Here is a 27,784-nt window from a genome sequence, read left to right as displayed (position 1 = left end):
AGGACTATCATCCACACCAACTCTGTCCCATCAGAATGGGGTGGCTTATCTCTGCTCTGCAAAATGCAGGCAAGAAGGTACCTCCCAAATGCAAAATATGTTGCACTTTTTGCATAGGAGCCACCTTAGAGCTCCCACTGCTGGTGGGGACCTAGAACAGCAGAGCTTGAACACACTGGTAGGTTGAATTTGATCAGGAGAAACAATCCCTGGTGGCCCAGTGGTTAAAAGTGCAATATTGCAGGCAAATTCTGCCCATTGCCTGGAGTTCGATTTAATTTAATTTAATTTAATTAATTCAATTTATATGCCGCCCCTCTCTGAAGACTCGGGGCGATCCTGACCAGCTCAGCCTTCCATCCTTCCAAGGTTAATAAAATGAGGACCCAGATTGTTGGGGGCAGCAGGCAAATAATGCTTACATTGTAAACCACCCAGAGAATGCTGAAAAGCACAATGGGGCAGTATATAAGCCTAAATATTACTGCTATCCAACCTCCAACCTTTGTTTTTGGTTCTTTTTTCCCCTCACAGGTTCCAGAAGAAAATATCAACGGTGTTATCAATGCACTCCAAGTCAGTCAACCTGAAAAATATTAATATTTTTTTTTCAGAATGGGACCTAGGTGTATTTTAAGACAAAGAATTCTTCTCAGTATTTCCTAGCAATGGGGTGGGTGATTCTTTTTCTTTTTTTTTCTTTTTTACTCCAAAGAGAGCACGGGAGAAATATTGTCATGCCACGAAGAAGCGATGAAACAAAAAGACTATTGCATAGGCAAATTGACTCCCAGTAGCTTTTTACAAAAATAGTAATAAAAAATATATATCTTCAAGGCAGGGAGGAGACGAGGAAAGAATCTTTGGGATTAAAGCACTGTGAAGGGTTTTTTTGACATTCAGCTCTGAAGCGAAATGTCACTATTATGCTGTTTGTTTTTGTTTTTTGTTTTTCCTTTGGTTGGTGTAGTTGGCATATGCCACAGTTGCATTCTCACTGAACATGCGAACCTGGAATTGCTGATGGTGCCATTTGATCAGAAAAGAAGCAGCCTGCTTCATGTTGTTTGGAGATCCTCTTGCTTAGCCAGATTGGATCAGCGTACCCAGAAATGACTGGAACAGGAAGTAGCATTTTTTTTCCCAATCCGGGCTTGTGAATGTGTTGGACTTCAAGTTTCCTAACTTCTCAAACCGACGTGGCTTTTCAGGAATCGGCAACAAGCTCTCATGGATACCCTCCAGCCTGGGCCACGCCTTGTGGGTGCCCACAAAACTCAAAACAGCCTTCGAAACGTTGCAATTGCAATGGCCAAATCTAGCAGGATTTCGTAAGATCTCCTTGAGAGTTCAGGTGACAATGCCAAAACCCACCTCTTTGTGTATATGTGTGTGTGTGTGTGTGTGTGTATGTGTCTGTGTGCTATCACGAGTGATTAGATCCATCTCATCGAAAGGTTGCTGAGTCCTGATTAAGCTTCATGCTCATCCTCCTACCTCTTGGTTTGTCTCCACAAATCCTGATCTGGAGTTGATTTGACAAAGCTGGTCTGATTAGAAAAGCAAGAAGCCAGAGCCCATGTTTAGATTATAACACTAAGAATTCCCTCTCTGATAAATCCATGTTAGCCTAGGAACTCAAAGATTGTCCCCCCCTCCCTCAACCCTTGGATGCAACACACACACCACTTCCAAACATTGCCAATTACTAAATTTAAGATTGTTCATGTGACTGATAGGGAAACTTGTTTAATATGTAGGGAGTAATCATGTGAATGGAACAGATTTAAGTTCATTTAAATTAAACTAAGCCAAATATATTGTTTTGGCTCTGACTTGCCACCAAGGGAAAAGAGTGGCTCGTGATCCTGGCAGCTGTGCTCTGCCAGCTGCTGCTTCCGAGATGACCCAGCCTGGCTCGCAAGTGCCAGCATGCTGGTTAGCAACCAGAAACTAGATTGTATGGATGGATAGTGGACTAGCATACTTAAGGAGAAGAAAATGTTGAATTGTGTTGCTTCCTCTTGAGTAAACCAACCATTTTAGACTATAGTCCTACATTTGGTATGAAATCCAGGAATATTTCTGGTTGTGCTATTAACATTGCAGCTGAAAAATAAAATTGAATGCTCCAGTTTTTATTGGGAAGGAAGTAGAAAAATAAAAGATGCATTGAGAGGAAAATAAGAGGAATAGAAAGCCCTGGATTTGCAATCAAATCAACACATACTGGGGGGACACTGGATCACATGTTAAGACCTCCCGTGGAACCCCACAATGTTTAAGAATAACCTTGCTGTGATTAATATCACAAACAGCTCTTCAGTAATAGCAGTCTTCACAAATTGGTATGGATGGAAATATCAGATGTGTTAAGTAAATGATTCGTAAATGGCCTCTTATCCCAAAATTTTGGCTGAAATAGTATGTGTTAAGATGACTATTGACAAACGTTTGCACAAGCTGAGACTGGAATGAATGTGAAATACATTCTGGCTGGTTAATTTGCGATTCTGACTATTGTGCTAACACAGACAATTGGATTAATTCTGAAAACATGGTTACGCACGTAGCTAGACTGTTCTCCTTGCTGTCACAGCAGGCCTCCTTCCACCTCTGATTTTCTTTAAAACAAAAAAAAATCTTAAGTCAAAAGGCAGCTGACAAGCAGGAAAGCTCACACCAACTGACTCATTTATGCGTTCTCTCTGATGAATGGATTGTGATAGGTATACCTGTGGTATTTGCAGCTGCCATTTTGTGGATGAACACAGACACACATATATACCCCAGTGGCCATTTTGTAATTGCAGCTCCCACATGCAGCTTTCGCATTCCCAAAGGGTCGAAAAGATTGCCTAATTTTGCATATCCTGGTCTCCCTTGAATGTGTGTGTGTGGGGGGGGGAAATCTATTTTAGGACTTCTGTTCCTCTCTCTGCTTTCCTCCAGATTATAGAAAGGAAAGGAAGTCTTCTGGATTCCAAAAAAAAGGCATAGGTCCGTGATGGCGAACCTATGGCACCCGTGCCAGAGGTGGCTCGCAGCCCCCTCTCTGATGGCACGTGAGCTGTTGCCCCAGTTCAGCTCTGCTGCGCATGTGCACGCGCCTCCCGCTGGCCAGCTGCCACACATTCGCAGGGGCAAGGCGTGTGCAGGGGGGCTGCGTGGGGCCCGTGTGCACATGCATGGGGGTGGGGCGCATGCAGTGGCTGTGTGTGTGAGGGGCAGCGCATCCGCATGGGCTGCACGCTTGCATTTTGGGGGTTTGGGTGCACATGCTTTGGGCATTCGGTCAGGAAAAGCTTAGCCATCACTGGCATAGGGTATTTCCTCTTGTATTCTTGTTTCTCCACAATGACCATGGAGAGACCTTTAACTGCAAGATGTCACTGGGTGATCAGAGCTGGATGGCACATCGATGAGCAGGAATAGTTTGCACGCTGAAAAAGTACCAGGAGCGAAATGACCCTTCCCTATTCGAAATCTTGAAAAGCCACTACAGCCAGAGAAGACGAGACTGAACTGCTTGTCCAGATAGCCCTAGCCTAACATAGAATTTCTTCCTGCCTGCAGCATTTTCCTTCGTCTGGGTGAAGGCTGCTTTAAAACAGCGAATTTTACACCTGTATGTTTCTACTTAATCCACTAATGGTGCTCTCCAGATGTGCTGGACCACGGCATCATTAATTCTCAACCAGCATGATCTAGCTGATTTTTCACCAGCTTGGGCAAGGGTGCAACATCTGGTGTAAAAAAAAAAAAGTAATAATAATGGGCGAGTTATTGGCTCAGGTTGCCCAAGGGGTAACATTCACCAACCTGGAGCCCTCTAAACAAGTTGGGCATTACGACTCTTTGAAATACCCAGCCCCCTCAAAAAGCACTTGGATTATCTTACATCCAGTTCAGTTGCAAGGAGGAAAAAAGGTACTTTAATTTTTTTTTTTAATGTAATTCCTTCTTGAACTATTGAAGATTACTAAAAGGGCTGAGCCCAAGCTGTGGTGTTTTGGAAATGTAAAATATAATTTCTGAATACTTATACTTAGAAAAATCTCTTCTGTGTTGCTGCAATTGTATACCTCTAAGAGAGCCTTCTGCGGCCTCCCAATACATCTTTGGTGCAAAATTTAAGTTTTGGTGTCATTCTGAATCTTTTTCTCCCTTCTTTATGTCCATTCTACTTTCTACTAGATGGCAAATAATAATCTACTCATGAATGAAGGCAAATATATGTGTCCCAGGATCATGTTGCAGGATCCAATCTGGGTCGGTCACCAGGACCAGAGGTTTAGTCTTCCATGCTTTCAGACTCATGCTGGAGCCCATCCTCAGGGAACTTCTGTCTCACCAGAATGTGTGTCAACTGCCATTTCATGCTTTTCCTTGAAGAGGCATGGTGACGCAGTGGTTAGAATGCAATACTGCAGGCTGACTCTGCCCAGAGCCAGGAGTTCAATCCCAATGCGGCTCATGGTTGACCATGGTTCCTTGTGATCATCTTTTGTAATCTTCGGACAAGCAAAGTCAATGAGGAAGCCAGATTCACTTAACCAATCGTGTTACTAACTTAACAATTGCAGTGATTCATTTAACAAATATGGCAACAAAAGTCATAAAATGGGGGAAAACTCACTTAACCATTATCTTGCTTAGCGACAAGAAATTTTGGGCTCAGTTGTAGTTGTAAGTGAAGGACTAACTCTATACTATTCAATGAAATCTAAACACGCTTATTCGGTGGTGAACTTAGCAGCCAGAAATTGGAATGGAACGGCAATTAAATTTATTCTGCAACACAGAATTCTGGTGCAACGCTCACATGTCATGACAGGACTACTAAATTCCAGGATTCAATGTGATTCGATGTTTTTTCTGGTCTGAGAATTTCCAACCCTATAAAGCACTATTATTATGAGTCACAGTGGCAGAGTGATTAGAATGCAATACTGCAGGCTACGTCTGCTGCCTGCTGGCTGCCTGCAATTTGGCAGTTCAAATCTCACCAGACTCAAGGTTGACTCAGCCTTCCATCCTTCCAAGGTGAGTAAAATGAGGACCCAAATTGTTGGGGGCAATATGCTGACTCTGTAAACCGCTTACAGAGGGCTGTAAAGCACTGTGAAGCGGTATATAAGTCTAGGTGCTATTGCTATTGTCCGCTCTGGTGGCAGATGGGGACAATAGTTTCAATGGAAGCTCTTCCTGCTTCCTAACTAGCTTTATGAGTCAACTGTAAGGAAGGCCATTTCTAGCTTCCATTTCAATTAATTGCAGTTCAGCCTTGTTTGGGAAACATAATTGAGAAAACAAATGTCCCTTCATATTCCTTAGCTTGAAAGTGGCTTGTTTCAATAAGCCACAATTAAAGACTGCTCGTTATTTGTTCTGGTTCAGATCTTGAGTTCGCCATGTCAAAGTAATGGGGATGCTGATGAAAACACTGGGCCGCCGACATAAAAGTAATGCAAAGTTCTCCAACATCATTAGTTAATACCAACATGGAACTGTCTCGGCCAGGGGATAAAAATTATGTTTCTCTTGCCGGGAAATTTTGAAAGCGCTGGTATCTGAGATAGAGTAAGGACACAACCGCCTGTGATGGAAATGACATCAGTGGGGACAGGCCAGGAAAAAATTCCATGAAAATCGTCTTAGAAAGAGAGAGGAATGGCCTTCAGGAAGGAACAATAATGAAAGGGCTATTTGGAAGCAAGGTTCATCTCCCAGTATTTACCCTTACATAAAAGACTCTTGAATCAGCAATCTTTTTGGCATGAGATACATAATTTTATTAACCAATGGCATAAAACTTAATGGATCCACCAAAACTGACTCCCAAGATTTCACATGATTTCGCTGAAAACATGAGATTCTTGGTGATCTTGTAAGACTGTTCGTTTAAAAAAATAGACTTTTAACTTAACTTGAGGATCTGCAAGTACTATTTACAGTTGTTAGAAATGCCCTGCAATGTAGCACATTTTCCTTTACTATTAAATAAAGATTTTCTTTGTGCCATTTCTGGACCTCAACAGTAACAACATGGAAAACGAGTGCTTTTTTTAAAAAAAAAATTCAGGATGGCTGGCATTAGCAATAAATGCCCAACTGCAAAGTCTACACATGATCCTCTCTGCATTTCCTTCAGCTGCTCCTTGGGCTACAGTTACTGCATGCTCAATCTCTCCCAGTCGTTTTACAAAGTGTTTTCAAGCTTCAGTGAGTTCTCCACCATCAGGCCAACCACAGGGCTCCAGCAAAGGCTTGCACAATTTGGCTTCCCGCTCATCTGGACAGGCACTTGTGCACAGGTACGCTACTAAATAAAAGATTTAACCAGGATGACCATGTGATCCACGCCACAGGCTACGTCCACCACCTCACCTGGCACCGTCACCTGAAGAAGAAAGGAAATGGAAAATCCACTTGCTGACATCTTTTTTTTTTCCCTGCCTTACAGCAAATCCCAAGCTGGAAATCTGCAAATGTGCCTAGCAAAATACATTATGTTCAAGTAGTCTCATGGCCCCTAATATAAACCACCCACTTCTATTCAAGGTGATCCAGTAGAAGGTTCATGGAGTTCATCTAGATCAGTCACTCCGCTCCACCCACCACCCAAAACCCAGGTCCAGCACCCCCTTTTTTTAAAATTTGATTTATATGCCGCCCTTCTCCGGAGACTCAGGGCGGCTTACAATGCGTTAAGCGATAGCCTTCATACTTTTGTATATTTATACAAAGTCAGCTTATTGCCCCCACAATCTGGGTCCTCAATTTACCTACCTTAGAAAGGATGGAAGGCTGAGTCAACCTTGAGCCTGGTGAGATTCGAATTTACAGTAATTGCAGACAGCTGGTGTTAATCACAATGCTATCAGTCTGCTAAGCCACCAGGTCCTCACTTTATCCTTTCATACTGGATGCCATATGATTTTGCAAGGGCAGATTTTGATTGCCAAAATAGTTGAGTTTGGGGAGCCTCAATGCACAGGATTCCTACATCCCTGGATAAAAGCTGCCAGGTGGTTCTGCTTACCAGCTGCCAAACAAGACCAGGTGTCCCTCCTGCACGGACAAATTCCTTATGTAGCCTTTTAAGTGCTGGAGAATTTAAGGAGGGTTGTATTGTTACTCACATGCCTGTTCTTGCACTTTGCAAAGGTTTCCAGTTGCTGAATGTGAAAAGTAGAAGGCAGGACCAAAGGAGCCTTTGGCCTAAGCATGCCACAATTTTATAGCTATTTTTTAAAAAGTTTCATTATCTTGCACCTTGGCATCTATTGTAGTCACTATTAGTGATGTATGCCAGGGATGTCAAACTCGATTTCATTGAGGGCCACATCAGAGTTGTGTTTGACCTCGGGGGGTCGTGGGCAGCTTGACATCACCCGTGTCAGGAGCGCTTGTGGTGGCCCAAGCACTGCTAGTGAAAACGGGCTCCCAAGCTCCGTTTTCAGCTGCAATGGCCTCCTGCAACTCTCTGCCAGTGAAAACGGAGCTAGGGAGGGCCGTGGGCAGAGGCACCGCAGGCCGGTTCTTTACGGGTCGGACCTTCCAGGATTTGGCCCACGGGCCTTTAGTTTGATGCTCCTTTTGTATACTATCAGGGCTGTGCATGCTTCGGAAACAACTAAGAAAAGTGCTTTGAAATTTGCACCAGTCAGCACCCGTCTTAATTTTAAGAAGTGGATTCCATAAACAGGCAGCAAAAACATTTTATTTTTTTTTAATGAATTTTAATGAATTTTGCAGCCTGATGAATAAGGCTGCAAAAGATTGGGCTGCTTTAGAAGGAGCCAAGAGATTCGGTTTCCATGAGGTCCAAACCACTTCTGAAATATTTTTGAAATGTACATATCGCTACTAAATACATACTGAGGCCCTTAAACCAGTTGGAGCATTTTGGATTCTCACATACTCTCTCCACCAATATGACTACGATGTAGCATTGGGAAGGTTTGCTATGTTGAACACTTGAGCTCAGAAATCAAGATAAACCTTGAGGAAAGCAACTTTTCCACCTTTGTAGAGCTTTGTAGTTGCTTCAAACCAGGGGTGGGTTCTAAAATTTTTTACTACCGGTTCTGTGGGCGTGGCTTATTTTGTGGGCATGGTCTGATGGTCATGTGACAATTCTTTAGGATTTAGCAGAGGTACTGGTCTACCAGGCTTTTAACTGCTTCCAGAGCCCTACCGGTCTACCCATTTGTTTTTGGAGCGTTCCGGTCTACCTATTTGTTTTTGGAACACACTGGTCTACCACCACACTGCGTCCTTTTACCGCTGATCAGCTGTAGGGCAGCCCTTTGAAGTGCCGCGGCAAGAGTTTAAACAGTTTTTTGCCGCTCTGCCACCACCGAGAGCATCAGAAACCGCTTTCAGGCAGCTTGGCCTCAATTGCCAATCTACCACCACCGAGCGGTTTACAAGGAGCAGATCGGTTCTAGCAGATCAGTTGAGAGGCTTCCTCGCTTCTCAATTTAAAGCTATGGTGTCTTTTTTTCTCTCTCTTCTTTTGTCAAGTGAGCCCTGATTTTTCCTTCTAGCAGATCAGCTGGGACTCGGGAGGCAGCGAATAGATTGGGGGCGGGGCCAGACAGAGATGGTATTTACCAGTTCTCCGAACTACTCAAAATTTCTACTACCAGTTCTCAAGAACTGGGGAGAACCGGTAGCAAGCTACCACTGCTTCAAACTAATAAAGCTTCTAATAAGGACCGGAATCAAATAGCAAAAACCACATTCGCAAAAAATAGTATATGCTGGGTTGGTAGGGAAGCTACAATTAATCAAAAGCAGGAGCATCCCAATTTATCTCCTGGAACTCAGGATGCTGGAATACAGATATTATCTGCTGATTTGACATTTTATTTAGGCTGCTGCTGCCCAACCCTACGGTTGCAGCGAGTTCTTTTTTAAAAGCAAATACTCTTCAAAAGACTCTGGAATGAGGCTTCCCCCCAAGATCTGAATGAATGCCCCCCCATTCCCAACCCTGTTAGGATTATGAAGGGACCTGAAGACTAAACTCTTCATCCAAGTCTTCAGTGAGGATGAGTGAAGCTTCCTTTTAACCTAGATTAGTTTGTTTCTAGCTGGTCTGTTTTTTCTACAATCTCCACTCTTCTTTTGTTTCTTGTTTTTTATTGTCTGTTATTCAAATATTAAATCATTTGTAAACTGCCCAGAGGTGCTGAGAACTGGGTAGCATATACATTTAAATAACAATAGTTGACAAAAACCTTCAGCATTGAGAAAACCCACCGGTGTTGATAAAATCATCAGTCAATTGCAAAAGGCAGCTCTGCTTGGAACAGCTGACATCCCGTGATGATGCCTTTCACACCACCAAGCAAGAACATCTGCCTACCCCAGGTCCTTGGGAAGCATTCGATAGGTAAATAAAAATGTCAAGTCCAATCTAAACATCTGGCTGACTATGTGACAAACCATAACAAGGACATTTCTTACCCTCCAGGGGAAGTACTGATCTTCCATCCTGCCAATTCCTAAGCATCCTCGCACATTTTTGCCCCATATAAAGAGTTCTCCATGGTCTGCAAACCAACAGAAAAAAAAAGTCAAATGTCATTCAATAGCAATAGCACTTTTGACTTACTTCATTATGGTTTTACAGCCCTCTCTAAGTGGTTTACAGAATCGGCATGTTGCCCCCAACAATCTTAGCCCTCTACAAAAGGACTTTTGATTACTGCAAAATATTATTTGGGGTCAATACTGGATACTTATGCAAAGCAATATAATTTCCAGAAGACAGGGGGAAAAAATCAACTCCAGATTTGGAAACAGGAGAGAATTTTAAAAGCTTGCAGACAACTAAAAGACAACCCCTTACATAAATAGATAGAAGTAATTCTCACAAAAGAGGCTTCTTTTTCCTAAACAGATGTACTTACAATTTTACTCCAAGATACTTACTAGTGATCGCCGCAAACTGGTTTAATCCACAACGGATCCGGTCCACGCAAATATCGGGGTTGAAGTCTGACAAGCCAAACAGGGAAGGTGGGATCATCTCAGGAATGGCTGTTTCCATAAGATTTGGTCCTTTCCCAAGAATTCCATAGCCCCACACAAAAACATGGCCTTCCTCTAGATTATTAGAAACAAAAATAAGCAAGATAACAACAGCCGGCTTCAGCAAGACACTAGTATATACAGAAATGGAGTTAGATGGGCAGGCCATGGTTCAGTGTTGCAGAACTTTTGCATTGGCACAAAATCAGCAGGTCAGTCTCACTAGATAAACAAGATAGGAATCGCAATCAGAGTAGCTAATATCAGTAGTATCTTTACTATTATATATATATTATATATATATATATATATATATATACATATATATATACACACACACATACATACATACATACATACATACATACATACATACATACATTCAACCAAACTTGGTACACAGATGACTTACTCTCTCGAAAAAAATACAACACCCCCGGGGGAGGGGGGGGTTAATGTATGTGTGTTCCAGCAAAAGAGCCTTGATAGTACAGTGGTTTAGTGCACCCTGTTATTAACACAGCTGCCTGCAATTTCTGCTGGTTCGAATCTCTCCAAGGCTCAAGGTTGACTCAGCCTTCCATCCTTTCTAAGGTAGGTGAAATGAGGACCCAGTTTGTGGGGGCAATAAGCTGACTTTGTATAAAATATACAAAAGAATGAAGGCTATTGCTTAACGCATTGTAAGCCGCCCTGAGTCTCCGGAGAAGGGCGGCATATAAATCAAATTAAAAAAAAAAAAAAAACAACTCTGGAACGCCTGGTGGCTCAGCAGACTGATAGTATTGTGATTAACACCAGCTGTCTGCAATTACTGTAAGTTCGAATCTCTCCAAGGCTCAAGGTTGACTCAGCCTTCCATCCTTTCTAAGGTAGGTGAAATGAGGACCCAGTTTGTGGGGGCAATAAGCTGACTTTGTATAAAATATACAAAAGTATGAAGGCTATTGCTTAACGCATTGTAAGCCACCCTGAGTCTCCAGAGAAGGGCGGCATATAAATCAAATTTAAAAAACAATGAAAAGGAATGAATTATATCTATAGTGTCAAATCACAGTACTTTTGACGGTGATAGTGTGCATTTTGGATTCAAGTTCTGTTAAGATACAGCCTGTTGTGCCTTAAAATGGCTTCTACTGTTCAACACAGTGGAGCTGCCATGGTAACAGCTTCACAGTACTCCACAAGGGGAATCCCTCTGGTAAGGGAGATTGGTTCTTTAAAAAAAAGAAAAACACCCTAGGCCCTCAGCTTCAAGCAAAGAGGGCAAGTTGTTGGGGGAGGTGCCTGCTAATGCAGATAATCACCTCAAAGGCAGGACTGGGATAAATAAATACCTGGGCAATGCTGTGTTATCAGCTAATATATAATATATATGACTATATCTTTATAATACTTAATACTATACTATTTTACTATGCTGACAGAATTTTGCAAGTCTGAAAATAGAATCTCCACCCCCACCCCCCCCGCGTCTACTTTACAGCTTGAGAAACTAGGGAGGATCTTTCCTGAGTCTCTTGCCCCACCTGCTACCCACTTGCAGCCTATGCCGTTTCTCATCTGACCGTTCCCTTGACAGTATCTCTTTGCCACATGCCATTATAGCACATCATATAAACACTAGGGCTACCCATTAGATATTTCTCGGGGACTCCATGACAGCTCAACTGACTTCACAATTTGGGAACACTCAATTTGCATGGGATATAAACTGCCTTCATTTACCTTATTCTTCTATTTGACTTCTCTATTTTCTGTGCTCCCCGAAGCTCTCAGTTAGAAGTTGTTATCAAGAAAAGCAAAACGATTGTAGGAAGCTTCCACAATCAGTAATGAGCACCAACAAGCAAGACTTAGTATTTACCATCTTGGTCATCTTTGTTTGGTTTGATTTAATTCCAAGTATGATTTATGCATTGCTTACATCAGTATTTCTCAACCTCAGCAATTTCAAGTTGTGTGAATTTCACAATGGCTGGGGAATTCTGGAAATTGAAATCCATATACCGTATTTTTCAGAGTGTAAGACGCACCTTTTTTCCCCCCTAAAAGGGGGTGAAAATTTGGGTGTGTCTTATACACCGAATGTAGCCCCAGCCCCCACTGGCCCCCATCCTATGGCCTCTGCCTCCCAGCAATTTACCTCCTTGCAGCAAACAGCAAGAAAAAACAGCCCATTTCAGCTTCAGCACAGACTAATTAGCACAAGTTGATTGTCCTTTGGATTGACCTCCCGACTCAGTTGTTTCAGGCTGCAGGGATTGCCACTGCCTATTGCTGCTCGGGCCTCTGCTACTTGCTGCAAGGAGGTAAATTGATGGGAGCAGATTTTTTTTCCTTGTGCTAATCAAGCTATGCTGAAAACTAAAATAAAAGTAAAGCAGGCTGTTTGCTGTTTGCTGCGATGAGGCAAAACTGCTGGGAGGCAGATTGCTTTTTCTTGTTTTCCTCACCAAAAAAGGTAGGTGCGTCTTATAGTCCGGAACGTTTTATACTCCGAAAAATACAGTATCTAAAAATTCCTGAGGTTGAGATACACTGAATTAGATTGTTCTAAGCCATTTTAGGACCACGCTCCCCAAAGCAGCACACAAACCAGAAAGGAATCAGCTAACATACAATAACCAGCATGCAGGATACTTTGCAAAGGTGCTTTGACTCACAAGCAGTAAATCCATCTTCTGAAAATTAGTCTTTCTTTCTTTTTTTTTTTTTTTTAAATTTGATTTATATGCCGCCCTTCTCCGGAGACTAAGGGCGGCTTACAATGCGTTAAGCAATAGCCTTCATACTTTTGTATATTTATACAAAGTCAGCTTATTGCCCCCACAAACTGGGTCCTCATTTCACCTACCTTAGAAAGGATGGAAGGCTGAGTCAACCTTGAGCCTTGGAGAGATTCGAACCAGCAGTAAATTGCAGGCAGCTGTGTTAATAACAGGGTGCGTAGACCACTGTACCATCAAGGCTCTTTCGATCCCATCAGCCTCGGCCAGCACAACCCATATTAAAGGATTGCAACTTACAATATTGCTGACTTCTATCTTATTTTGGGTTTTTTTTGGGGGGGGGGGGGAAATGACCAAGAGGCTCACCAGTTAAGATGGCATTGCCAGTTCCACCACAGGAAGCTTCCTTCACTTTCCCAACATCGAAGTGCAAATGTCTGGGGACGTTGACCTGCAACGAGCAGAAATATGGAATGTGACATGGCTGTTATTTTAAGACATTCAGAAAAAAGAGCTTTATGTACTGGTCAATGGCCATCAATAAACGGTATTGAACTGAACTGAAAGAAGAGCATTACAGTCTCTTTTACAAAGATAAACCCAAGACTTGACAAGTTTTGACAGCTATGAAATCTCATTTATACACATGCATACACAGTGAGGTTGAACAGTGTCATCCTGAGCTCTGCAAAAAATGCAGCCCGGGTATAGGTAGTCCTCAACTTGCAACCACAAAATGGAGCCCAATAGTATGTCGCTAAGCAAGACAGTTGTTAAATGAGTTGTGTCTAGTTTCACGACCTTTTTTTGTCACAGTCGTTAAGCGAATCACTGGAATTTATTTATTTATTATTTATATTATTTATTTATTTGTTTGTTTGTTTGTTCATTCAATTTATATGCCGCCCTTCTCCGGAGATTCAGGGCAGCTTACAATGTGTTAAGCAATAGCCTTCATACTTTTGTATATACCTGCTTAGTAGGGCTTTCAGGCCCCCCTAAGCGGTGTTCTTTTTTATACAAAGTCAGCTTATTGCCCCCACAATGCGGGTCCTCATTTTACCTACCTCGAAAGGATGGAAGGCTGAGTCAACCTTGAGCCTGGTGAGATTCAAACTTGCAGTAATTGCAGGCAGCTGGTGTCACTTAACACCACTTTAATCTGCTGCGCCACCAAGGAGTTGTTACGTGAATCATGCGGTCGTTAAGCGAATCAGGCTTCCCCTATTGACTTTCTTGTCAAATGCTGGCTGGGAAGGTCACAAATGGTGATCAGATGACCTTGAGATGCTGCAACTCCCATAAATACATGCCAGTTCCAAGTGTCCCAATTTTGATCATGTGACTGCAGGGATGCGGCAATGGTTAGGCAAGGATTGGTTGTAAATCATTTTTCAGTGCTGTTGTAACTTCAAACAGTTGCTGAATGATTGATTGGAAGTCGAGGACTATCTGTATATACAGCCACCAGCTCTTCGTTTGAGCCCGGGACAGAGCGATATGTGTCCAATATGAAGATAACACTATAGGCATTCCCAGAATTAGACATCTTTTGACTATGCCACCAACCTGATGGGACCACTGACCTTTAGCAGATGCCTGGTGTTCTGCCCCAGCTACGGACCCCAAAGAACGCAGCACACGCAAACTCTATACAAAGCTTATTTTACTCAAATAACTTAGTCTTTATCAACCAAAGGCTGTTAATAAACTGTCTTAACAGCCTACCAGAATTCTAAGATAAGGTAATCACAGTCTTACTAGAGTTGGCAGAAAGCCCAGGAGCAATTTTGCAGAGAATCCAGACGCGAAGGAGAGTGAACTAAAGTTGTTCCTTACAGCTTGCTGCAAGCGGCGTTCCTCCTTAAATAGGCTAAGGGAGTGGCCAATTAGCCCCAAGCCTTACTCTCGAGGAGACCTCCTTCTGAGGAGCCACTCCTGCCTTTTGGCAGTTCTGCGCACCCGTGCATTGAGAAGAGGCTCCTTCTCTTCGTCCTCTTCACTTAAAGGAGCTTCTGGAGGTTCTGAAGGCCCTGGCTGAATCCCTGCCTCTGGCACCACATCTTCTCCAGCCTCCTCACTGTCCGACTCGAGCACCAGCTGCACAGGCTGCTGACGGGCCACAACACCTGGAAAGTTATGCTGTGCCTACTACGGATCTCTACTTTATGGAGCATTAGGATAGGCCTCCTCATTCTGCCTAATGCAGAAGTTCAGAACTCGAGCCCCCAACCTGCGAAAACCTTGGGTGAACTGAAAAAAGATTAACATATTCATTATTTTAATTAATGTAGTTCTAACTACCCTGACATTTCAAAGAAATTTATTTTTTTTCTCCCTGCTCTCGCCTGTCAATCTTAGCCACGTCTAGAATTCTGCAAAAGGAGACCTCAGCATGCTACCCAGAGGATGAGTGCATACTCCCCCACCCCCCAGCCAATCCAACCTCCTTCTTTTCCTGTGGCACAAAAGGCTTGCCGAGTTGTGTAAGTGGCAACCGTTCTTAACCTGGGTCGTCTCAGTAACAGAAGTCAGCTGAAGATATTCCGAGTTTCCCCAGCCAAACAGCTCGCCGCTCTCGGACACAGCCAGGCACGAATCCCCATAGGTTGTGACCTGTGTAATGCGGACGCCTGCAATGTCCCCGCCCAGTTTTGTGGGAGCACTCACTATATCGTAGTGGCCAAGGCCTAGTTGGGAGAGAAAGAGAAGGAAAGTCAGGGCATTATATGCATACTCGTGGCAAATCAACCACTTAATAATTAACAGTTAATAATTACACGCAGGTATCCCTCAACTTACTATTTGTTTAGTGATAGCTCTGCTTCACATCTTTTGGATTATATTGTATTAGGTTAGGCTTATTTTTCTATTATGCTGTAGACCAATATTTCTCAACCTTAGCCACTTTAAGTGGACTTCAACTCCCAGAATTCCCTAGCCAGCATAGCTGGCTGGGGAATTCTGGGAGTTGAAATCCATATGTCTTAAATTTGCTAAGGTTGAGAAACGCAGATTTAGACTGTCAATAGATTGTCTGCAGAGGGGGGGAAAAAATTAAGAAATTCCAGTTTTGTTGTTAGACCCAGCCACTGTTCACCTTCTCAGATCTGGAGCTCCCTTATATTTTCACTGAAGTGTAGTAAGTTAAGCACTACAGGTAGTCCTCAACATACAACAGTTCATTTAATGACCATTCGAAGTTACAATAGCACTGAAAAAAAGTGACTTATGACCGAGTTTCACACTTAGGACTGTTGCAACATCCCCATGGTCACGTGATCAAAATTCGGATGCTTGGCAACTGGCTCATATTTATGACGGTTGCAGTGTCCCAGGGCCATGTGATCCCCTTTTGTGAACTTCTGACAAGCAAAGTCAATGGGGAAGCCAGATTCACTTAACAACCACGGCACTAACTTAACAAGTTCAGTGATTCACTTAACAACTGTGGCAAGAAAGGTTGTAAAATGGGGCAAAACTCATTTAACAATTGTATTGCTGAGCAGCAGAAATTTTGGCCTCAATTGTGGTTGTAAATCAAGGATTATCCGTACTGCTCTTTAAGCATAAAGAACTCCGCCTGCCAGTTTTATCCTCACAACAATCCTGTAAAGTAGGGTATTTTTTTCTTACAATGTATCCCTTTATTCATATATAACTCAAGGTAGTGAACGTATCAATACTCCTTCCTTCTCCTATTATCCCACAACAACATAGGCTATGAAGTGAGCTTGGCTGAGAGAGTATAACTGGTTCAAAGTCGCCCGGTGGTTTTGCGTGCCCAAGGCAGGACTAGAACTCACAAATCTCCTGGTTTCTGGGACACCACTTTAACCACTAGACAAACTGGCTCTCTCCAAAATTGAGCAATCTGGGCTAATCTAATGGGACCTTTTTCTTGGTTCTCGTCCACTACAACTGATTCCACACCCCAGGAGCTGGTACAAGGGGCATTTTATAGGCTGATTAGCTGATAACCCAGCATTGCCCAGGTATTTCTTTACCTAATCCTGAAATTGCTCAAGGCGTTCCAGAGTTATGCGTGAACATACATACACATACACACACACCTAGGGGTGCTAGGGGTGTCATACCCCCACAGTATTTGTTTCCAGAGGGTAAGTCATCTGTGTACCAAGATTGGTTGAAATTGTTTGAGGTGTTCCAGAGTTATGCTGAAACATACATACATACATACAGCCTTTTATATATATATAAGAAAGAAGATGATGATTTTCATTTCTATTGAATGGGATAATCCGCAGGGTGTGCTCCATAGTCAAGATGGCAGCAACACAAACCAAAAATAGGCAGAGCTTTGAAGTGAACTTTGCAGGTACTGTATTTTTTGTACCACAACCTGAGGACACTCCTGAAAAAAAAGACGAAGGAGCAAGAAGATTTGTTCACTTCTACAGAACATGAACAAATAGATAGGAGGCAAATGCATACATGATGCATCAATTATTCAGGGCTTTAGACTTTTCATTATAATGGCTCTATTCAAGTTAATGTTATATATGTACTGTATTCCTGGAATTAATGAAGCAATGCTTCTAAATTATGTTGCTTTAATTTCTAAAGACCACTAAAGATGATTAAGGACTGTTTGCAGATCACCGCATAAACTATGTGTGCATCTTTGTATGCATGCACACAAACTCATGCTACAACTTAAAGCACAGTTATTGTAATATTTATAACCATAACCTTGGCTTTAACTGATAAATAATGTTTAGGGCAAAATTAATAAAGTTATGAAAATCACCAGACTGTGGTCAGCCTCCTATAGAATCCAATCTAGTTCAAAATGGTTTTGATCTTAATCATCAGAAGGAAGACAAAGGAGAGCCAGAAGCTCTTCTATGAGCCACACTTTGACTACCCCTGGTCTATTTCATCCATGACTCTAAAAATATTGTTCCTTAAAGTAAAGGTAAAGATTTCCCCTGTCTAGTCATATCCAACTCTAGGGGGCAACATTCATCTCCATTTCTTAGCTGAGGGAGCCAGCATTGTCCAAAGACGTTCCCATGGTCATGTGGCCAGCATGACTATATGCCAAGGTGCACAGAATGCTGTTACCTTCCCAGCGAAGCGGTACCTATTTTTCTACTTGCATATGCATGTTTTTGAACTGCTAGGTGGGCAGAAGCTGAGGCAAAGATGAGAACTCACCCCATAACACCGCGCTTGGACTTGAACCCCAGATTGTCAGCTTTGCAACTGGCAAGCTCAGGATCTTTAACCACTGAGCCAGTCAGGGACACTCCCCCTTCTTCTTTAATTAATGTATTTATTCTGCAAGTCAGAACTGATGGAACCATTTCTATTGCCTTTCCTTCACTTTATGCAGCACCCTTCAGTCTTCCAAAGTAACTTGCTCAATTGGTACAAAATACTTAAAATCACTTCTACTTCGGAAGCAAAACCAACAATGCCCCAGTCTCCATTTCTATGGTTTTGAACAGATTCAAAAACACTGCTAGCGATGCAGCTATCAGGCTGAATCATTCTTTGCATGCTTGGTGGCAATGTCATAAACCACAACAATTCTGGAAAACGATTTACCCCAGAATGAAACAATGATAAATATCCAACTTTCCCATTTATTTTCTTGCCAGCTCTTTTTCCACTGAACATGAATAGCCTTAGATTCCTACAAAGTATACAACACTTTTAGCACTACACTTTGACAGCTGCTAGAATACTTTGCTTCTAACTTGAAATTACACACAATTCCTTTTTAAGAGGGATAACAGAGTAAACCTCAAGAGTTGGTACTGTTGTAAAAAAAAACCTTTGTGTTTGATAGTGAAGTTAATTGTTCTGGAAACCATTTATAGAATAGACATTCTGCACATGGAATTACACCGTATACAAAATTCAGGTTTCTCTCAACATAAATATGCAACATTAGATTTTGTTTGATGCATTATAAGGACATAGTATATTAGATTGGGTCAATTGCTACTGTTTATTCTGATTGACAGTTCGGGCCATATATTGGCTGCCTTTGCTATGATGTAGTTGATTTTAACAAGTGCAAAATTGATTAAAAAATCACCCTTATATGTAGCATTAACCTAATTTGAAAATTCTTATTCAATTTTATGCGGCTTGTAAACCTCTTTTTTGTGTTTCTTTCTTGTTCCTTTTTCTTTTTTTTTCCTGGTTGCTTAAATTCAATTAAATTATTAAATCAAAATTAAATTAAATAATTAAATTGCTGGCATGATCCATCTCAGACACTTTACCTGTCTGGCCATCAGCTCCCCAACCACAAGAATAGACATCTCCTTTCTCAGTCCGGAAAAGGCTATGATCCTGCCCACAGGCAACCTTTAGGCAAAATAAAAAATAAACATTTATTGAATTTAAATGCTATGCTTGCTGCTCAAACAACTCTATTTCAAATCAAAGTTAAATACCGTATTTTTCGGAGTATAAGACGCACCGGACTATAAGATGCACCTACCTTTTTTAGTGAGGAAAAGAAGAAAAAGAAATTTCCCTCTGCCTCTGAGCAATGTTGCCTCCTTGCAGCAAACAGCAAACACCCTGCTTTACTTTCACTTTCATTTTCAGCATAGCTTGATTAGCACAAGGGGGGGAAAAAATCTGCTCCAGCACTTTACCTCCTTGGAGCAAGCAGCAGAGGCATGTGCAAAACAGCTGAGAGCAAAACAGCTGAGAGTCGGGAGGCCAATCCAATCAACTTGTGCTAATTAGGCTGTGCTGAAGCTGAAAGGAGCTGTTTCTTCTTGCTGTTTGCTGCAAGGAGGTAACTGCTGGGAGGCAGAGGCCAAAGGGTGGGGGCCAGTGGGTGGGCGGGGCTACATTCAGTGTATAAGACGCAGTGTATAATTTTCACCCCCTTTTAGGGGGGGAAAGGGTAGGTTTGAGGAAGAAACCAGGATTAAAACAACCTTCCGTAACCAGGCGTTTCTATTATAACTTGGTATTTACAGGTAGTCCTCCATTCACAACCAGCTGCTTAGCAACTGTTTGAAATTATGACAAACCTCCCCAGAGCTGGATTCAAACCTGGATTCAAAGTTTTGACAGACAGCACCCCCTGGCAGTCATGTGACCACATTTTGGGTGCTCAGTTAACAGCCCACTTTTATGGCTGTCTGCAACACCATACGGTCACTTTTTTTTTTTTTTTTTTTTGGCTGGAAAGTAGCATTTCGTACCTATTTCTATTCACTTAACAACCTGGCGTTCACTTTATGATTGCAGGGTTCGCTTAAAGCCTGCTGCAAAAAAGGTTGTAAAATTAAGGCAGAGTCACGTGATGACCTGCTTAATGGCCACCATGATTTTCTGTAATTCCGGGTTCAATTATAGTCGTAAGTCAAGGACTACCTGTAGTTCGCAAACCTTACTGTGGAATTATTAAAATTTAAAAGATCTTCTGCAAGAACTGGAATCATATATGACTGGAGTGGCATAGAGGCCTAATGGGGGGTGGGGGGTGGGGAATAAATCAATGAAACCAAGACTTCTGAGACTAAAACAAGTAAGAGAAAAGTTGTGGGGTTGCTAATTTTTACTGGCTGGGTTTGCACATTTTAGCTGGTTATGAATTAAACCATTTCCTGAGTTCACATAATAGAGACACCCCAAAATAAATGAACCCAAGTTTAATGCCATCCCAACTTAGCATGTTGTAATATGCAGTGACTACTTTTTTAGCTGAATTGGTTAAGCCTACATTATTTGAATGTAGTCAATGTGGGCCAGTCTTCTCCTGACCTGGATCCTTCCTAATTTTATGGACTACAACTTCCTATCATACCTAGGCTGGACAGGAGACAATGGGTGCTGGGCAGCCAAAATCTTTGTGGGGTGCCGAGTTGAAGAAAGCCATGGAAGATGATAAAATCCAAGCTTTAAGATGCCTCGCTTATTTCTCATAGCCCAGTTGGGAAAAATTCTAGATTGCAGCTAAAAGCTGACTTTAATTAGTCAATCGCATCCCCTCTAAGGTAATTGTGGGCAGAGCTGAAAAAAGCAGAAGATGGGACCCCAACCAAAAATAAGTAAAAACACCATATTTTTTTTAAACTTTTTTTTTTCATTTTGGCATCTTTTTCTATGCAAATTCTGAAATGATCTCTTTGCTTTAGGGCAGGGGTATCAAACTCGATTTCATTGAGGGCCGCATCTGGGTTGTGTTTGACTTTGGGGTCCCGGGATGGGTGTGGCCAGGTGGGGCGTGACCAGCTCAATGTCACTTGTGTTGGGAGTGCCTGTAGTGGCCCGAGTGCTCTGCCAGCGAAAACAGACTCCCGAGCTCCGTTTTCGGCTACCACGGCCTCCTGCAACCCTGCCAGTGAAAATGGGCCATCCCGAGCTCTATTTTCACTGGCAGAGGGTTGCAGGAGGCCGTGGCAGCCGGAAACGGAGCTCGGGAGCCTGTTTTCTCTGGTAGAAGCACCATGGGCTGGACCTTGTTTCCAGAGTGGCCCCGTGGGCCAGATCTCAATACCCCGCGGGCTGGATCTGATCCCTGGGCCTTGAGTTTGACACCACTGCTTTAGGGGTTTGAAATTAGGCCAAAGACCACATGAAATTTGACTAGGGTCTGGGTGCTAAACTAGACTGATCTCTGGTCTGATTCAACCTGTTACAGTTTCCTCTTCAAAGACACACGCAAAAGCTGATGCAGTGCAACACAACATTTTTCCTTCAAAAAGAGGATACAGGTTTTTGGGCACGACTTACTTGGACCACTCTGTCTTCAAATCCTTGCAGTTTGTTAATGATCTGGCTCTCACTGCATTTTGCCAAGGGAAAAAAAGCCATAAGAAAGTGAAACAAGCCATCAAGGAAGTGAACAGGTGAAACTTTCAAAAATACAGTTGTGGCAATTTTTGAAATTTTACCGACAAAATTTCAAAGCACTCACTATATTTAGCTTCCTGTATTTTCCACAGCACATTCCTGACACTGCATAAGGGCTTTTTAGTATTTGAAACTATAGCATGGAATTGTTCTGAGATTAAAAGAATCTCAGCTGAATATTAAATTGAAATCACAGAGCACTCCCATCAACAGATAGAGGGGGGAAATGCTTGAGGTAGAATTTTTCTGTTTTTTTTTTTCTCTTAAAAGTTCCAATAGAAAGAAAATGGTCTACATTAGATGTAATATTAGAACAATTATTCCTCCATTCCAGGGGCATGTTAGGAGCTCAGGGAAAACTTGTGGATCCTTTAAAACAGGAATAGGGATCTGATCCTTAGGTGTTGCTAGGCAACATTTCTCTGCATCCCTCATCATTGGTGATGCCTGGTGGGAGATGTTATGAAGCAATAACTAGGAGGGAGAGCCAATGACAGCATATTATGCTTTTTTACATAACTTCAGATGTCAACATTCTAGAATGCAAAGTACCAATAGAACTTGAATCAGAATTCCCGTTAAAACAAAGTCAATCACACGCCTCCTAGGCCTGCTTAGAGATACATTTCCAGCAACAACCATTATATGGAACCAAACAGGTTCTCTCACCTGTATATTTCACCTTCAATCACTTTTCGGCCACACTGGCCATAAGCATTGTTGCCCATGCTAAAGACTGAAAGAAAAATTATGAGACACCATCATAATTATAAATTATGGTAAATATCCAATATCCTGCTTAGCTGAAAAAAATGTCTTTTCAGAAAGATTTTCCTTTCCTCAAATTTGGAAAGGGAATATGCAATTATTTATTCTTTTAAATATTCCTAGAACCATGTGCATTTAACTGTTAAGTATGGATTTTCACACGAAGACACATGAGAGTTTGGTTCTGGAACTAGAGCTAAGGAAGATGTAAGTCAAATAAGTTAACCTTCCCTTTTCCCCATCACCAGTAAAAATTTGAGAAAATGGACATCCTAAAAAACAAAAGTCCATAATCAGGGAAGATGTACTGAACATAAAATCACCACTAGCCAGCTTAATCTTTAATCTGTCCAAGATTGGCACTGACACCTAATGCTAAGCCTTTGCTTTTACCATACTGTACAGTTTTTAGTTTGATTTGGCACAATATCAAACCCAGATGATATGATTGCTAAACTATGGATTATAGTTTACCATGATGCACCAATACAGCCACTTGTTCATGAATCAATAAATTCATAATTTTATCCTATCTTTCCTCCAGGAGCTTAAGAGATAGAAAGATCTCTCCATAGGTATCCGCAAATGAGAAAACCACATGCCATCACTACACAATTTATGGAGTGATATTAGACATGACACTGCTGGTGTAAACTGCACAATTCATATCATTTTTGATGATACGATGGATTCCGATGGCATTTGACATCATCATGGCTGGTAATAGATTGCTATGGAACTCCCTTTATTTTAAATTCTAGAACAGCAATTCCATGAGATAGGCTGGCCTGAGAAAGAACGATTGGTCCAACATCACCTAATGAACTGCCACAGCTAAGGATGGGATTGAAACAGGATGTCCCAGGTCACAGCTCAATACTTAACTACTACACCACATTGGTGTATTTAAACCAGTACTTTAAAAACCAGAGGTTTGTTTGAGATGAGATGCTGCTCATCTCTAAGATGACAAAGTTATATATTAACTTTAGTGTCAGTCTCTTTCTATAAAGTATAAAAGTACCATCAAACCTCCTTCTTCTGTTAACACCAAAGAATGCGCTCTCCCACAAGATACTTGCAAAACTCTGCTCTGCTGTGGCTTGGCCAGTGGCAAGGGAACAGGGCTTGGCTCCAAGACATATTCATAGCCTTTAGCTTAAAAATAAAGAAACAGACAATTTATTGCAATGTATTACACAAAGAGTACCTTTAATCTGCTACAGAAGTTACTAATATTCAACAAATGTCACAATAAATGGATTTAAATTACTTCAACTACTGCTTAGTTATTAATTATTAGCTTTCAAACTCTCTGCAATTTATGGTACAATTACTATTATTTGTGGCTAGGCACACCATCACTACTTGTAATATGTATTTCAAGGCAGGCCTTGCAATGCCCATTTTTTAAAAATCTAAAAATTTAACATCTGTTCATAGGTGGCCTATTCATAGCATTGTGTTTGTAATAAAAGACAGAAAGATGTTTCCATAAGACCACCACCAATGATATTAGGGCAACTATTGTCCCCAGTCATATACTTTTGAACACATGTTCTATTTGTAGCTACTACTTGCAGAAAGATTTACTGGGTTGTGCCAAATGTTCATCTGGTCCAAATGTCAGATTCTCCTGCAACAGGTTTGCCTGACAACTGCCCAATGGTTTTCCAGTGCCATGCAAAGACATTTTCCCATTCTTTGAGAACTATAGATATTAATTTTAAGTCTAGAGACTGCTTTTTAGTCTGACTTCACTATCCGTGTTTATTTTTAATGTATAATTTTAACAGCTCTATTTTTTTTCTGCCAAGCATTCTGGGAAGATGACTAAAGGATGGAATAAATATGTAATAATCCATTAAAAGCATGGAGTGAAAGAACAAGGATAGCGTACAGCATTTTAAAATTACCAGAGTTTTACATACATTTATCTTTCCTGCTCCTGTGAAATCCAATCTGAGAATCTTTATTCAGCCCCATTCCCCATATCTTGGTAATATCCATTGTTCTGGATGACAGAAGTGTGAACCCGTAGCCACAGGCAGCAGAAGAAATCTTTAAAACAATATATGTTAGATGTTTAGCCCTAGTTTGATATATACAAGCATACAATAAAGATGGGGAATCTGTAGTTCTCCACTATTTTTGAATCACAATCCTCATCAAAGCTAATAGGCTTTGATATAACAAGAAAGACACTCTAATATTATTTTTAGGAAACACAAATTCCCCATTTCTAATGTCAAAAAAGGAAAGGAAAGAAGTCTATCCAACTCTCTGAATCAGAAAGAAGCGAAGAATACTGTATACAGAAATTTAATCAGGCTCTCATTCAGCAACTCAAAAAGTCAGTTGTTTTTCTCCTTTGCATTTTCAAGGATAGGAATGCTGATTAGAGATGTCAAAAGCCACCTTCAGTAATTTGTAAAAATAATAAAGGCAGAATACAAATAAATAATAAACTGAATCATTGTTCTTTTAGCAACAACTGTTACAGAGATAGTTGGTGCTTCAAAAATCTCCTCCTATATACTATAGCTGAGAAAACAATTCATATATTGTTCTGAGAAACTGATGCATAATGTTCAAGAATTAGAACAGGGAGACGTATGCTGAAAAGTTGTTCCTTTATATTATGTTCATTATGAACAAAGAGTGCTTCTTTTGGTCCCTCAAAGATCCGTTGTTCATTTAGAAAGACTTGAGGAATTTTAAAGGCTAGATATAAAGGGATCTTCTTTCTTTTGCAAACAAATCTTCTTGCATACATTAATATAATGCATAGGATCAGTTTTGGCTGGATACACTTCTTAGCAGGCAATAAAAACAAAGGGAAAAAAAGACTTTGGTGGAATTATAAGATTGTTTCAGTAGGGAGTGAGGGGAAGAAACCTATGAAACATAATTAAAATCAAGCTAATTTTAGTATTTAACCTAAGATGGTATGACAATCAGCAGCACCAGCTTTCCATACCTGAAAGTTACCTAGTTGGAAAGCTGTTCTGAAAAGTCCAGTAGCAATCCTGAAATATCCTTTAACCCCTAAGTGACAGCAATATCCTCCGGGATCTCCATTTTTAAAGTCAAGCCTGACTCTTGCTGATTTCATGGAAAACAAAGTTCAGAAGTGGCTTGTTTTTGCCTTCTTCTGGGATCTCCTTGCTGATGTCACCGTCTGGATGTACCAGGTTGTGTGAACAACCTTGGGAGGCAGGAGGGAGAGCCACACCTTAGATGACCATCATGCAAAAGGTATCTTAGAAAGGAAAATAGACCTGGGAAGTGTCTCAGAAGGGACCTTCTCTCACTCTCTAGAGACTTCATTCATATAAAGGAGGGGGAGAAGTGACTTTCAAGTTCCTGTTATTTATTTGTTAAATTTATTTACTGTAACCTTACAAAAGTAGCAGTACTTCTGTTCTGGTTTCCTAATTGGACTGCCTCAAAGGGCTTACACCAGCTTTCCTGGGATTTCCTAGTGGTCATCCATCCCAACCCTTACTAAGTCTGATTTTGGCTGGGGTTTCAGTGGCAACTGAAGTAGGTGCTGCTGTCCCCTTCTCATTCTTGAAACGACCCAACTCCAAGAAAGCAGGAAGCTTTCCCTCCTTCTCTCTCTCTCACCTTCTCCTTCACCTCCAGGCGGTAAGGCGTGGGCTGGATCCGCCTTCGCCTTTTCCCTTTATCCGGGACGATAAAGGAAGGGATGCCCAGAGCTCCCGAGTAGGTGAAGCCGCACACGAAGACCCGGTCCTTCCTTTTGGCTCGGTCTCCCACATATTGGAAAATGGGGGCAGCCTCGTCGGCGGCTTTGGCGTGCCGGACACTCTTTGGCTTGGCAGCTTTCGCGAAGCCGCGAGGCCGGCCTTCAAAGAAGAGCCCGAGGGGAAGGCCAAGGAAGGACCGGGGGGGACCATGGAGGGAAGGATTCAGCGATGGCACCCCGGGAGAGGCCCGTCCCCTTCTCGGACATCCCCCAGACAGCCCCCTTGTGCAGAGTCTAGGCAGGCCACCGAAGTCCTTGCTTGTGGGTCGCTGAAGGAGCTGCTTCTTGGACCCCACCCAGATCCTTGTCTGGAAGGCTGTCAGGCAGCCAGTAAGCCCCATCCCAGATCCCTTTGCCTGGAGAGACCAACGGATCACGTTTCTACCCCCTGAAAAAATATCACCATCTTGGGATCATGGGCAGCGCCATCTTGTTAACCTTTCACCCTTTCTTGTTCTGCGCAGGCGCAACTCCTCCCCTCCAAGAACCGCCATGATAATATAGCCCGAGGTATCGCTAGCCAGCTGGTAGTCTAACGCAGGCGCAGTGGCGGTGGTAGTTTTCAGTGCAGCTATTCTTGTTTGCGCAGACGCAAAAGGTACTGTCCGGTCAAAGCCTCAGGAGGTACTTTTATCAGGAATGTTTTCCTGGTTTTAAGAGCGTGGCCGCATCCGAATCTCTAGCGCCTCCTTTGGGAGCTGAGCTGTAATTTCGAGATTATTTCGCTCTGCGCAGGCGCACCAAGGACTCAGTAGAGATTGCCATACCTATAACCAAGAGACTTAACAGTAACAGAGTTGGAAGGGACCCTGGAGGTCATCTAGTCCAACCCCGTGCTCACGCAGGAGACCTGTACTAGGGATTCGAACCACCGAACTGCCTACCTTTCTGATCGACAAAAAAAAAAAAGATGAATGTGAATTATCAGTTTCAGCCTTTCATTCATTAAAGCCAGGGCGTACGCCCACCGGATGGTTTCCTATTGGGCCAGTGGCAGTCAGACATCAGAGGCAACTCTGTGATGAATTGGACCACATATTAAAAATTTAACGAAAGAGGAGAATGCAGTGCTAAATGTATAGGTAGTCCTTGACATACAACCACAACTGAGCCCAACATTTCTGTTGCTAAGCAAGACAGACAGTTGTAAAGTGAGTTTTGCCCCATTTTACGATCTATCTTACGACAGTTGTTAAGTGAATCATTGCAGTTGTTAAGTTAGTAACACAGTCATTAGGTGATTCTGGCTTCCCCATTGACTGTTTGTCAGAAGACCGCAAAAAGAGAACACGTGGCCCCAGAAGAGTGCAACGATCAAGCATCTGAATTTTGGCCACGTGATCATAGAGCTGCTACAATGGTCATAAGTGTGAAAAATGGTCATAAGACACTTTTCAGTACCATTGCAACTTGGAGCAGTCACTAAACAACCTGTTGTAAGTCAAGGAATACAGAATAAGAGTTGGAAGGGATCTTGGAGGTCTTCCAGTCCAACCCCCTGCTTAGGCAGAAAACCCCATACCATTTCCTACAAATGGTTGCCCAATCTCTTCTTAAAAACTTCCAGTGTTGGAGCAGCCACAACTTCTGGAGGCAAATTGTTCCACTG

At 42.0% G+C, this 27,784-nt stretch overlaps 2 protein-coding genes across 4 annotated transcripts in view; one reads left to right on the top strand and one right to left on the bottom strand.

The window, feature by feature from the left end:
- The window catches only part of CASTOR2 (cytosolic arginine sensor for mTORC1 subunit 2), a 94,713-nt gene extending 90,576 nt beyond the window's left edge, over window positions 1–4,137 (top strand). Inside the window, exon 9 of the mRNA XM_034420816.3 lies at window positions 535–4,137. Within this exon, the coding sequence (XP_034276707.1) occupies window positions 535–600 (66 nt within the window). The 3' untranslated portion in view covers window positions 601–4,137. The remainder of the gene's footprint in view (window positions 1–534) is intronic.
- Window positions 4,138–5,771: 1,634 nt separating this feature from the next.
- Window positions 5,772–26,925, bottom strand: RCC1L (RCC1 like). 3 transcript variants are annotated; one of them, XM_034420818.3, is made up of 11 exons: window positions 26,034–26,925; window positions 24,335–24,464; window positions 23,436–23,561; window positions 22,305–22,371; window positions 21,516–21,567; window positions 19,040–19,124; window positions 15,288–15,469; window positions 13,146–13,230; window positions 9,949–10,122; window positions 9,481–9,566; window positions 5,772–6,403 (listed from the first exon to the last, which is right to left on the bottom strand). In XM_034420818.3, the coding sequence occupies exons 1-11, from the start codon at window positions 26,514–26,516 to the stop codon at window positions 6,326–6,328; spliced, it is 1,548 nt and encodes a 515-aa protein (XP_034276709.1). In that variant the 5' UTR covers window positions 26,517–26,925; the 3' UTR covers window positions 5,772–6,325. The 3 variants fall into 3 exon arrangements, with proteins under 3 accessions (XP_034276709.1, XP_087739553.1, XP_034276710.1); XM_087883427.1 differs by having other exon boundaries at window positions 25,384–26,830; XM_034420819.3 differs by lacking the exon at window positions 23,436–23,561 and having other exon boundaries at window positions 26,034–26,919.
- Window positions 26,926–27,784: the final 859 nt, after the last annotated feature.

Source organism: Pantherophis guttatus, chromosome 1, assembly GCF_059756535.1.
Source record: "Pantherophis guttatus breed Tessera chromosome 1, ASM5975653v1, whole genome shotgun sequence".
In the NCBI taxonomy this organism is placed as follows: Eukaryota; Metazoa; Chordata; class Lepidosauria; order Squamata; family Colubridae; genus Pantherophis; species Pantherophis guttatus.
This window is presented reverse-complemented; position numbering and strand designations above follow the sequence as displayed.